Here is a 14,490-nt window from a genome sequence, read left to right on the forward strand (position 1 = left end):
TTTGTTCGCAGTTGTAACAATTGAAGGAGCATGGGGATGTATTGTCGGTAGCTTAATTTATAGCGACGAAGCCACTTTTCACACTCATGGGAACGAGAACAGGCACAACTGTCGAACCTGGGGTACAAAGCATCCACATGAATGCACTGAATTTGAGCGTGATTCCCCAAAGGTAAATGTTTTTTTATTTTTTTTATTTTTTATTTATTTATTTATTTATTTTTTTTTTACTTGTCACGTCGATAACTATACGGACCATTCTTCTTCGCCGAGAGCATTGTCACTGGATATTCCTTCTTGGACATGTTGCAGCAATGGCTGATGCCTCAAATGCAATCGGACTATCCGTTCATCTTTCAGCAGGATGGGACTCCACCCCATTTTCATCATGAAGTTCATGGGTACCTGAACGCGGAGCTGCCGCATCGATGGGTCGGCTGCGCTAAAGAAGGGGACAGCTGTTTCATCAAATAACCCTCCAATCACCAGATCTCACTATGGGGGACACATTAAAGATCTGGTGTATGTACCGCCTCTACCACGTGATGTAGCAGAGCTCCGGGGGAGAATACGGGAAGCGACTGCCACAGTGTACGGTGCCATGCTGGGACGGGTATGGCAAGAATTCGATTACTGTACTGACGTCTGCCGGGCCACTCATGGTTCGCATATCGAATAAACTTTCCGAGTTTATCCTGAAAATGCAATATTATGACATCTGTACAATGTTTAGTTATTGTGCAATAAATAATTGAAAGTGTTCCCAGATTTAATGTACACTCCGTATTAAAAAAAAAATAATTGTTTACCTAACAGCATGTCCATCTCTCGTAAAAGGCGAAGACTGCTGGAAAACGGTGCAAACCGACGGCACAGAATCGACAGAAATGGAAGAGGCCTACTTTAGCACAGGACAGATGACAACTAGTAAAGAAGAAAACATGATGATAAAAAACAGCCCGTCTACAAGCTAGGATCGTGCTACAGTGGTTCGAGGAGCATGGTAGCGAAATCACGTTAATGTCTTGGCCACCAAGTTCGTCTTATGTGAATCCGCTGGTTTTCATCTAGGTCGCTACCGAACGCCACTACCGCGAACACAAATCAGTGGCCAGTTATTTACGGGGATTACATGATTTGTGCGTAGACACCTGATGCCACACAGTTCCACAAATCCACCGACGAACTGTAGAATCGATGATACGAAGAGTCGCCGATATATTACGTTACAAAGATGGTTCAAATGGTTCAAATGGCTCTGAGCACTATGGGACTCAACTGCTGAGGTCATTAGTCCCCTAGAACTTAGAACTAGTTAAACCTAACTAACCTAAGGACATCACAAACATCCATGCCCGAGGCAGGATTCGAACCTGCGACCGTAGCGGTCTTGCGGTTCGAGACTGCAGCGCCTTTAACCGCACGGCCACTTCGGCCGGCAAAGATGGTTCAACAAGCTATTAAGCAAGTGGTCAAAATGTTATGGGTCACCAGTGAATTTGATAAAAATATCAACTTTCTATGTCTACACGTCCCCGAAAACAAGTGTTTTGAATAGTCGGACAGGCACAAAAAAAAAAAGATCGTGTTCCACTGATGGCCGCGAAGCCACAACCGGGGCTGGGTGCAAGTCTTACTTCAGATGACGCCGCATTGGGCGACTTGCGCGTCGGTGATGGTGAAATGGTTGATGAGGGCAGGACAACACCCAGTCCCAGCGGAGAAAACCTCCAACCCGGTCGGGAATAGAACCCGACGCCCCTGTATGGTAGGCAAACACGTTACCAGTCAGATAAGCAGGCGGACACAGACAGACAGACAACGAAGTTTACCTCGAAGGGTTTCGTTTTGACGGACAGAGGTACAGAACCCTAAAAAACGGTGGTGCTGCATGTCTACCATAAACATTAATAAACTTGGGCTAGTCTTTCTTATTTTTGTTCTCTTATTGTCCCCAACATATTTCTCCCAACGCCATAAAACACTCGCCTGTTTCTACAGTACACTGAGGTAGCGACATGCTCTTATACAGATGACGGAAGAATCGCGTACACAAGGTATAAAAGAGCTGTGCACTGCTGGCGGAGCTGTCATTCGCACTCAGGTGATTCATTTGAAAATGTCGCCGACGAGACTAAGGCTTCATTTGAAAAGGTTTCCGACGAGATTATGGCCTAACGATGGAAATTAACAGACTTTGTACGTGGAATGGTAATTGGAGTTAAGACGCATGGGGCATTCCGTTTGGGAAATCGTTAAGGAATTCAATATTCCGAGATCCACAATTCCAAGAGTGTATCGAGAGCCAAATTTCAGGCATCACCTCTCAGGGCGGACAACGCAGTGACCGACGGCCTTCACTTAACGACAGAGGACAGCGGCGTTTGCGTAGAGTTGTCAGTGGTAACAGACAAGCAACAGTGCGTGAAATGTGGGTCGTACGACGAACGTATCCGTTAGGACAGTGCGTCGAAGTTTCGCATTAATGGGCTACGGCAGGAGACGACCGATGCTAGTGCCTTTGCTAACAGCACGAGATCGCCTGCAGTGCCTCTCGTGGGATCGTGACCCTATCGGCTGGACCTTAGACATCTGGAACATCATGGCATGATCAGACGACTCCCGACTTCAGTTGGTAAGAATTGATAGTAGGGTTGGAATCTGGCACAGGCTCCACGAAGCATGGACCCTAGTTATCAACAAGGCACTGTGCAAGCTGGTGGTGGCTCCATAATGGTGTACGCCGTATTTACATGGAATGAATTGGGCTCTCTAGTCCAACGGAACATATCATTTACTGGAAATGGTTAGGTTCGGCTACTTGGGGACCATTTGCAACCAAACAACGACCGGATTTCGTTGGATGATAATGCGTCGAGTCACGGGGCTACAACTGTTCACGGTTGGTTTGAGGAACATTCTGTACAGTTCCAGAAAATGATTTGGCCACCCACATCGCCCAGCATGAATCCCAACGAACATTTATGCGACATAATCGAGATGTCCCCCCATGAACCATGGACCTTGCGTTGGTAGGGCGGTTTGCGTGCCTCGGTCATACAGATAGCCGTACCATAGGTACAACCATAACGGAGGGGTGTCTGTTCAGAGGCCAGAGAAACGTGTGGTTTCTGAAGAGGGGCAAGTAGCGTTTTCAGTGGCCGCAGGGGCAATAGTCTGGATGATTTATTGATCTGGCCTTGTAATATCAGCCAAAACGAGCTTGCTATGTTGATACTACTAACGGCTGAAAGCAACGGGAAACTACAGCCGTAATTTTTCCCGAAGGCATGTAGCTTTACTGAATGGTTAAATGATGATGGCGTCCTCTTGGGTAAAATATTCTGGAGGTAAAATAGTCCCCTATTCGGATCTCCGGGCGGGGACTACTCAGGAGGACGTCGTTATCAGGAGAAACAAAACTGGAAACTGGTGTTCTATGGATTGGAGCGTGGAATGTCAGATCCCTTAATCTGGCAGGTGGGTTAGAAAATTCAAAAACTGAAATGGATAGGTTAAAGTTAGATATAGTGGGAAGTAGTGAAGTTTGGTGGCAGGAGGAACCAGACTTCTGGTCACGTGAATACAGGGTTATAAATACAAAATCAAATATGGGCAATGCAGGAGTAGGTTTAATAATGAATAAAAAAAATAGGAACGCGGATAAGCTACTACGAACAGCATAGTGAACGCATTATTGTAGCCAAGATAAACACGAAACCCACGCCTACCACAGTAGTACAAAGTTTATTTGCCAACTAGTTCCGCAGATGAAGAGATTGAAGAAATGTATGCAGGGATAAAAGAAATTATTCAGATTGTTAAAGGAGACAAAAATTTAATAGTCATGGGAGACTGGTGTTCGATAGTAGGAAACGAAAGAGAAGGAAAAGTAGAAGGTGAATATGGACTAGTGGTAAGGAATGTAAGAGGAAGCCACCTGGTAGAATATTGCACAGAGCACAACTTAATCATAGCTAACACTTGGTTTATGAATCATGAAAGAAGGTTGTATTGGTGGAAGAGACCTGGAGACACTGGAAGGTTTCAAATACATTATATAATGGTAAGACAAATTTAGTAACCAGGTTTTAAATTGTAAGACATTTCCAGGGGCAGATGTGGACTCTGAACACGATTTATTGGTTCTGAACTATAGATTACAACTAAAGAAACTGCAGAAAGGTAGGAATATGAGAAGGTGCGACCTGCATAAACTGTAAGATCCAGAGGTTGTATAGAGTTTCAGAGGGAGCATTACGGAACGATTGACAAGAACAGGGAAAAATACACTATAAGAACAATGGGCAGCTTTGAGACATGAAATAGTAAAGGCAGCAGGGTATCAAGTAGGTCAAAAGACGAGGACTAGTAGAAATCCTTAGGTAACACAAGACATATTGAATTTAATTGATGAAAGGAGAAAATATGAAAATGCAATATTGCCGGCCGGGGTGGTCGAGCGGTTCTAGACGCTACAATCTGGAACCGCGCGACCACTACGGTCGCAGGTTCGAATCCTGCCTCGGGCATGGATGTGTGTGATGTCCTTAGGTTAGTTAGGTTTAAGTAGTTCTAAGTTCTAGGGGACTGATGACCTCAGAAGTTAAGTCACATGGTACTCAGAGCCATTTGAACCATTTTTTTAAAAATGCAATAAATGAAGCAGGCGAAAAGGAATACAAACATCTCACAAATGAGACCGACAGGAAGTGCAAATCGGCTAAGCAGGGATGGCTAGAGGACAACTGTAGGGTGTAGAAGCATATATCACTAGGGGTGAGACAGATACTGCCTACAGGAAAGTTAAAAAGGCCTTTGGAGAAAAGAGAACCACCCGTATGAATGTCAAGAGCTCAGACGGAAAGCCAGTCTTAAGCAAAGAAGGGAAAGCAGAAGGGTGAAGGATATAGAGGGTCTATACAAGGGCGATGTACTTGAAGACAATATTATGGAAATGGAAGAGGACGTAGATGAGGATGAAACTGGAGATATGATACTGCGTGAAGAATTTGACAGAGCACTGAAAGACCTAAGTCAAAACAAGGCCCCGGGAGTAGACAACATTCCATTAGAACTACTGATAGCTTTGGGTGGGCCAGCTATAACAAAATACTTCCATTTGGTGAGCAAGATGTATGAGATAGAGAAAATGTCCTCAGACTTCGAGGAGAATATAACAACTCCAATACAAAAGAAAGCAGGTGTTGACAGGTGTGAAAATTACAGAACTATCAGTTTAATAAGTCACGGTTGCAAAATACTAACGAGAATGCTTTACAGAGGAATGGAAAAACTGGTAGAAAGCGAACTCGGGGAAGATCAGTTTAGATTCCTTGGAAATGTCGGAACACGCGAGGCAATACTGACCCTACGACTTATCTTAGAAGAAAGATTAAGGAAAAGCAAACCTACGTTTCTAGCATTTGTAGACTTAGAGAAAGCTTTTGACAATGTTGACTGGAATACTCTCTTTTCAGTTCTGAAGGTGGCAAGGGTAAAATACAGGGTGCGAAAGGATATTTACAATTTATACAGAAACCAGATGGCGGTTACAAGAGTCGAGGTACATGAAAGGGAAGCAGTGGTTGGGAAGGGACTGAGACAGGGTTGTAGCCTATCCCCGATGCTATTCAATGTATACATTGAGCAAGCAGTAAAAGAAACAAAAGGAAAATTTGGAGTAGGAATTAAAATCGATGGATAAGAAATGAAAACTTTGAGCTTTGCCGACGACATTGTATTTCTGGCAGAGGCGGCAAAGGACCTGGAAGAGGAGGTGATTGGAACAGACAGTGTCTTGAAAGAAGGATATAAGATGAACATGAACGAAAACGAAGATAATGGAACGCAGTCGAATTAAATCAGGTGTTGTGAGGGAATTAGACTAGGAAATGAGACACTTAAAGTAATACATGAGTTTTGCTGTCTCGGAAGCAAGATGACTGATGATGGTCGAAATAGAGATGATATAAAATGTAAAGTGGCTATGGCAATGAAAGCCTTTCTGAAGAAGGGAAATCGAGTATAGATTTAAGTCTCAGGAAGTCCTTTCTGAAAGTATTTGTATGGAGTGTAGCCATATATGGAAGTGAAACATGGACGATAACTAGTTTAGACAAGAAGAGAAAGCTTTCGAAACGTGGTGCTACAAAAGAATGCTGAAGATTAGATTGGCAGTTCACGTAACTAATGAGGATTGGCAGTTCACGTAACTAATGAGGAGGTACTGAAAAGAACTGGGGAGAAGAAGGGGAATCTGCGGCACAACTTGACAAGAGGAAGGGATCGGTTGGTAGAACACGTTCTGAGGCATCAAGGGATCACCAGTTTAGTACTGGAGGGAAGCGTGGAGGATAAAACTGGTATAGGGAGACCAAGAGATTAATACAGTAAGCAGAATCAGAAGGATGTAGGCTGCAGTAGTTACTCGTAGATGAAGAGGCTTGCACATGATAGAGTGGCATAGAGAGCTGCATCAAACCAGTCTCTGGACTGAAGACCACAACAATAACAATCGAGAGATCAGTTCCTTGTCTACAGTGCGGCAATACTTAGCACGTGGGCTTACCTGCGTCTTGTTGAGGGTCTTCTCGAGCAAGTCTCGCTCCTGGGTGACGGTGTGCAGGCGATTAGACAGGTCCAGGATCTCGCCTTTCAGAGAGGCCAACGCCGCCAGGTGCAGCTGAAACAGACAAAGGCAGGCCGCATTATAGCAGGCTGCAGGTGGGAGGTGGCAGCGAGGCGGCTGGGGCGGATGTCTCAGGCGTGAACCGCTAAATCTCCACCCTGAGACGGAACCACGATCCGGTTGCGAAAGTGCACTTAAAGGAAATAACACGATAGCACAGAAAAGTTCACAAAAAAGGCTTGTCAGCTTCAGGGCGAAATAAATTAGGAGACTGTCCATTATCCACAGCTGCTGTTTCTTTCATTCACGGGATACAAACCTATTAAAATATAAAGTCCCTATGAAAATAAGGATCACTCACACTGGTAATGTACTGGTATTCACATGTGAAGTATGACAGCTTTTAAAGGAAAGCACAGTGTTCACAACCATTTAGGAGCTGGCTAACATAATCTTCGCAACTGGAAATCAAAACCTTACTCTCTCTGTCACGTCCGACTACTCATTGCCAGTTCACGGACTGGTCTGTTTATATATACTTGAGTGCTGCGTCTTGTATATTCTCACAATTTTTCATGGTTGGTTCTCTTAGAGTCCGTTGTCCCTTAGAGTCTCAGGCTCAGACACTGCGCCTCGAGAATTCCCCTCTTCAGCTCGTTTATCCTGAGTCAATAATTGTGACTTTGCAATTTAGAATACGAATTTTGTCTGAGGCAGACATACACGAATCCCAACGCAATTAAAATTCCACAGTTACTGTCAAGAAGCTGTTGAAGACGGGGAGGAGAGGAAGAGGAAGAAGAAGAAAATAGAAAACAATACGGAAAGATACATGGTAATATCTTTACCGCACCTTTGAAGTTATGTAAAGTCGATCCAGAACCTATATAACGAATAATTCATTTCTTGGTTCACTTAGGGAGGTTTTATCATCTCAAGACTGTCGCTGGATTAATAAACACTTCAAGACTTTGCAGACCAAATAATTTTTGTTACTATATGGTCTGCAGGCTATTTCCGTCAATTCGGTTATTGTACAACGTACGCTGCAGTGCCCAGAAGCTCCGGAATATAAACAATCAAGTAAATAACCCAAATGAACAAATAAAAGCTATATCTATTTAATTTCCAAATACGTAATTATACTAAAAAAATTATAACATTACCTAAAAAGGGGAAACCGTGATAGGAAGTACCGATAGATTCTTCCCTGGAGTTATTTGGTTTCAGCATGTTACGGAAATGTCCGTCATCATCCAAAATACTCGTTTTCAGACCCTACTACCAGGGCCTCATCTGAAGTCGTGTTGTTGCCACACACTGGTACTTCATATAGCAGAGACGGTATCACTGTATCTGACAGGGTATATCTATGCAGCTAGGACCTATGACACCATAACAAACGTTTACGCATCATTTCTTAATCGCAGCTGATTATCAGTAGTTGAATAAAAATATTTCTTGGATTGACGTGTCTGATTAGCGAACGTTGATTCGCTGATAAAAAGAACTTTGAAGAAAAAACTGCAAACTTTCAGACGTCTTATGTAACGCAACAGGTCTATCTGCTACAAGCATAGCGGGTGACAGGAATGGAATTCATTTGTGTAATAATTGCGAGTAACGTTGGTCTTGTTCCAGAGGACCTAATCTGTGGATTTTGAAAAACGACAACCAGAACAGAAACTTCCCTCGCTCCACTCCTTGCATGCATACCCCTTACTCCTTCCACTGGCATTGTAACTATGTTAGTTTTGTTCATTCTGAAAATTAACATACTGACGGACGCTGTCAGTCAGGATATCTTTATGTGTATGACCCAACTGTTCTCCTCCTCCTGTGTGCTCCGTAAAGAAATGACTCGCTACAGACATTTGATCACATTTAAAAGCATTCGACGTATTAGCGCTGTCTACAGAGAATAAGTAAGTCTCTTCGACACTGGTATCTGTGTCGTGCAGTACTCTGTTTTCACATACGTAATATAATGCGTCATACTTCCTTACTTTGTACACTGTTATGAGTTAGCTCATGACTGATGTACGTAATTCAATTTCAACAAAACTACTAGGTTAACGATATGGCGTTGAATTCACCACCCTCATATCAACGATGCTACGATAATTTAAGGAGAGCCTACTAACACTAGAAAAACAAAGTTGATATCGTTGTCTCTACTCGCAAAACTTAAACCGACATAAAAAAATTTCAAGCGCTTACATCTACATCTACATCTACATTGATACTCCGCAAGCCACCCAACGGTGTGTGGCGGAGGGCACTTTACGTGCCACTGTCATTACCTCCCTTTCCTGTTCCAGTCGCGTATGGTTCGCGGGAAGAACGACTGTCTGAAAGCCTCCGTGCGCGCTCTAATCTCTCTAATTTTACATTCGTGATCTCCTCGGGAAGTATAAGTAGGGGGAAACAATACATTCGATACCTCATCCAGAAACGCACCCTCTCGAAACCTGGCGAGCAAGCTACACCGCGATGCAGAGCGCCTCTCTTGCAGAGTCTGCCACTCGAGTTTATTAAACATCTCCGTAACGCTATCACGGTTACCAAATAACCCAGTGACGAAACGCGCCGCTCTTCTTTGGATCTTCTCTATCTCCTCCGTCAACCCGACTTGGTACGGATCCCACACTGATGAGCAATACTCAAGTATAGGTCGAACGAGTGTTTTGTAAGCCACCTCCTTTGTTGATGGACTACATTTTCTAAGCACTCTCCCAATGAATCTCAACCTGGTACCCGCCTTACCAACAATTAGTTTTATATGATCATTCCACTTCAAATCGTTCCGTACGCATACTCCCAGATATTTTACAGAAGTAACTGCTACCAGTGTTTGTTCCGCTATCATATAATCATACAATAAAGGATCCTTCTTTCTATGTATTCGCAATACATTACATTTGTCTATGTTAAGGGTCAGTTGCCACTCCCTGCACCAAGTGCCTATCCGCTGCAGATCTTCCTGTATTTCTCTACAATTTTCTAATGCAGCAACTTCTCTGTATACTACAGCATCATCCGCGAAAAGCCGCATGGAACTTCCGACACTATCTACTAAGTCATTTATATATATTGTGAAAAGCAATGGTCCCATAACACTCCCCTGTGGCACGCCAGAGGTTACTTTAACGTCTGTAGACGTCTCTCCATTGATAACAACATGCTGTGTTCTGTTTGCCAAAAACTCCTCAATCCAGCCACACAGCTGGTCTGATATTCCGTAGGCTCTTACTTTGCTTATCAGGCGACAGTGCGGAACTGTATCGAACGCCTTCCGGAAGTCAAGAAAAATAGCATCTACCTGGGAGCCTGTATCTAATATTTTCTGGGTCTCATGAACAAATAAGGCGAGTTGGGTCTCACACGATCGCTGTTTCCGGAATCCATGTTGATTCCTACATAGTAGATTCTGGGTTTCCAGAAATGACATGATACGCGAGCAAAAAACATGTTCTAAAATTCTACAAGAGATCGACGTAAGAGATATAGGTCTATAGTTTTGCACATCTGCTCGACGACCCTTCTTGAAGACTGGGACTATCTGTGCTCTTTTCCAATCATTTGGAACCCTCCGTTCCTCTAGAGACTTGCGGTAAACGGCTGTTAGAAGGGGGGCAAGTTCTTTCGCGTACTCTGTGTAGAATCGAATTGGTATCCCGTCAGGTCCAGTGGACTTTCCTCTATTGAGTGATTCCAGTTGCTTTTCTATTCCTTGGACACTTATTTCGATGTCAGCCATTTTTTCGTTTGTGCGAGGATTTAGAGAAGGAACTGCAGTGCGGTCTTCCTCTGTGAAACAGCTTTGGAAAAAGGTGTTTAGTATTTCAGCTTTACGCGTGTCATCCTCTGTTTCAATGCCATCATCATCCCGCAGTGTCTGGATATGCTGTTTCGAGCCACTTACTGATTTAACGTAAGACCAGAACTTCCTAGGATTTTCTGTCAAGTCGGTACATAGAATTTTACTTTCGAATTCAATGAACGCTTCACGCATAGCCCTCCTTACGCTAACTTTGACATCGTTTAGCTTCTGTTTGTCTGAGAGGTTTTGGCTGCGTTTAAACTTGGAGTGGAGCTCTCTTTGCTTTCGCAGTAGTTTCCTAACTTTGTTGTTGTACCACGGTGGGTTTTTCCCGTCCCTCACCGTTTTACTCGGCACGTACCTGTCTAAAACGCATTTTACGATTGCCTTGAACTTTTTCCATAAACACTCAACATTGTCAGTGTCGGAACAGAAATTTTCGTTTTGATCTGTTAGGTAGTCTGAAATCTGCCTTCTATTACTCTTGCTAAACAGATAAACCTTCCTCCCTTTTTTTATATTCCTATTAACTTCCATATTCAGGGATGCTGCAACGGCCTTATGATCACTGATTCCCTGTTCTGTACATGCAGATTCGAAAAGTTCGGGTCTGTTTGTTATCAGTAGGTCCAATATGTTATCTCCACGAGTCGGTTCTCTGTTTAATTGCTCGAGGTAATTTTCGGATAGTGCACTCAGTATAATGTCACTCGATGCTCTGTCCCTACCACCCGTCCTAAACATCTGAGTGTCCCAGTCTATATCTGGTAAATTGAAATCTCCACCTAAGACTATAACATGCTTAGAAGCAATTTGAATGATAACATAATACCGATGTCTTCCACGGCCCCGGAAATATTTGAGATCAGCGGGTTAGGTGATCCAACCCGTATGAAGCAACGCTCCACTTACCTCTTTACTTTTCTCGTCACAGCAAATTTTTTTCACTCTATCTTATTTTGACGCTACGTCTTAGTAACTCATAGACAATGACATTGTATTGGGGGGTCACGAGAAATTTTGTTGGATCGGATATTTGCTTTGTGACAGTATGTATTGGTAAAGGAAGAGAAACCATTAGCAAATACAGGGGAATATTAAACTACAAAAAAACGACAGAGAGGCTACCACTTCGGGCTTGTCCGTCACGAAACATTAGGTGAGCACGATTCTCTTTCTTCATGGTAAAAACTTGTCTCTTATACTTACCCAACAGACTACGGAGTAACATAAGAAATAGGCAAACACGTATAAGAACTCTTTTGATGGAATATTTCTGCTGTCCTGCGAACCTCAGCATACTTCTTTGCTTCACGACCGACAATGTATTACAGTAATATAAACTTGTACGGATAGAATAACAGGAGCTAGTAAACAATGAAGCTTCTGACGTTTATCGGAATACTGAATTCTGATCCGTGTCTTTTGTGAATATATGCGAGGATAGGCCCACTCAATGAACAAAAGGTTTCTGTAAAAGCGAGGGGATCGGCCGAGTGTCAGTAAATGAAGCACGGCGCCGATGCGTATCTCGGAAGCACGCGTACGTCACGGCCCGTCAAGGCGGCGTTATGGGTGCTCGGCACGAACTCTCGGGGGGCGGCAACGCGTGCTGATTCCCGCACACAGCCTGCCCGAGACAGAGCAGCTGACAGTGTGTGATGTCCCTCAGTCAAGTCACAGCACGAGAACTTAGCGGTAGCGCAGGGCACGGCCAATAAAAATGCCCCACATTTAACAAGCAGTGTGGTGAGAGACGATGCTATAAAAGGATAGCGGCAGCTATCGCTGACATTGCACCCAGCGCACTGTCGAATAAAAAGGCACCGTTCAGTCCAGTGGAGGTCTTCACACGATATCCCACGGCAACGAGGACTCAGAAATGGATCCCACGTACCGATACATTAATTCTACAGAATATGACACAAAACCACACGGAGGGTGTTTCTTTGAATAGTTTGCAATAAGCTGCTAACTACTAACACTACTACCAGTAACAGAGTTTGCCCTCGGCACACACTGACTTGACGCCACTACCCTCCAACTTCGAGTAACTCATAACTATGTAATTTCAGAAAAGTCACGATGAAATACCACCGTAGAAAATAAAGAATTGCATTTAATAAGCGCATATTGCAGCTTCCTGGGACGTAAAATGTAGGATAGTGTGCTACGACATAGTTCCCGAAGAATTATGACAAACAGATAAAAGCAAAAAATGAAAAAAAAAATCAATTCCCTTAACTGACAGTGATCATTTGAAGCGAGGTGCGGAAGCCCGACACGTTAATCATTCCACATTTCCATACACTATTTTGGATTACAGACGGTATAAGTAGGTCTTAATTTTCCGTGATGAAATTACTCAGCGACAAGGTCTTTCTACATTATTGATGTTTTCGCCAGTAACTACATCGAAATATTCAGACCTACAACAAATAATCTGTTTTCATCTACTTAATCATATATAGTTTAATTCTTCAGTACTAATTTTAGGACAATTTCTGATCATTACTAGTGTATCTCTTACGTATTTACTACTCAAGACTAACGCAAATTGAGTGCAAAACTGTAAGTCACCTAATGCTACTGTTGAGCCGCGCTTCCTGCGGCACAACCAAACTAAAGACTACTTTTTGCTACGTAGTTATAAATCCGTTAGGAAAACTAATAACATGTGTGATTATTACTATGATTATTTGTTTAAGAAGCAGCTTATTGCTTTCCAAAAATGAATTTCTTTGAACTGACAGGCGTGTAGAATATTTATTATTTAATTCTTATGAGAAATCAGTCGAGTCTTGTATTCGTTATTTTATTCACATACTCTTTACGTCCAGTTGTACTTTTAGAGTCTTCTGGCCATACACTCAATTACAAAGCATTAAATAAAAACGTAAGTTTTAACACGGAATATTATATGAATTAATTACACTTAGAACCTGCAACTGACAAGCATCTAGTGAGCTAAGTTGAAATAAATTTTACAAACGTCGTTAGTTTTTCTCCAGAAAGCAATATAACTTTTGACAGAACGATTTTAGCTTAAAGTAAGGATGTCTCTACTTAGTCTCAAATTGCAGCCCAGTACGAACTGTACATAATGACACGTGCAAATACGTAACGCATACTTAATTACACTTTTATTACAAAATGGCTGGTAGCAGCTAATTTATTTGGTAACTAGATCAAGAAGATCTACGAGGAACGCTGCCTACACAAAGAGAATCGTCAATGCTCTGTATAAGATTTCATGAAATGCGAGTGTCACCTGTCAACTGAAAACAAGATACGCAGCATGGGATACTGCCAATCATTTTCTTTCAGGACTCAAACAACAGACACAACAGTCAGCCGCTTATGAAGAAAATGATATCAAGCTACAACTGAAATTATTATCTACGCATGTTTAGTTCTCTTTTATGAAAAGCACGAATACAAGCATCATTTATCATGACGCTGGAGTTTAGGCGACGTTTTATGACATCTTTTCTAGATATCATAAGTGATAATGTTTTGGGCCATTTGTGGGAAGCACAAATGATTATTTTTGCCTAAAAACGTGCCGTTTGCGTTATGCGTGTTGCTAATTCACTCACGTGGACAACTTGTTAAAAATCTACGAACGTCGCAGTGTATCAGTACTCACGATAGACGCTGTTGGCACCCGCACTTGTTGACACGAACAGATGCAACTATCCAGTGCACACGCAGGACGGGGAGGGAACTTACTTGGACGTGAGAAGCGCGTGCTTGTCAGTTGCTTACAACACTGTGCATTACTCGCCATCATATATTTTCATCTAACTTTCACAATAACTGAAGAAGATTAATGAGAAAGCATATACTGACCATAGATGAAAGCTTTGCTCTTGATAAGAATCTACGATTCTCTGCAGGAATACCCAACTTTCAACTGTGATAACAATTAAAATGTAAAGTAAGTAGGATACGTAACTTTGTAATAAGGATTCCGGATCCAACCGATCTGATTAATCGCAATGAAAATACACTATACTTGCATTTAGATTAAGGT

General features: G+C 42.6%; 1 protein-coding gene across 2 annotated transcripts in view; it reads right to left on the reverse strand.

Moving 5' to 3' along the window:
- Positions 1–14,490, reverse strand: part of LOC124612436 (colorectal mutant cancer protein) — a 602,106-nt gene that overhangs the window by 80,799 nt on the left and 506,817 nt on the right. For both annotated transcript variants that reach the window (XM_047140650.1, XM_047140660.1), the window contains exon 4: positions 6,572–6,685. In XM_047140650.1, the coding sequence (XP_046996606.1) occupies positions 6,572–6,685 (114 nt within the window). The remainder of the gene's footprint in view (positions 1–6,571; positions 6,686–14,490) is intronic.

Source organism: Schistocerca americana, chromosome 1 (genome assembly GCF_021461395.2).
Source record: "Schistocerca americana isolate TAMUIC-IGC-003095 chromosome 1, iqSchAmer2.1, whole genome shotgun sequence".
Classification (NCBI taxonomy): Eukaryota; Metazoa; Arthropoda; class Insecta; order Orthoptera; family Acrididae; genus Schistocerca; species Schistocerca americana.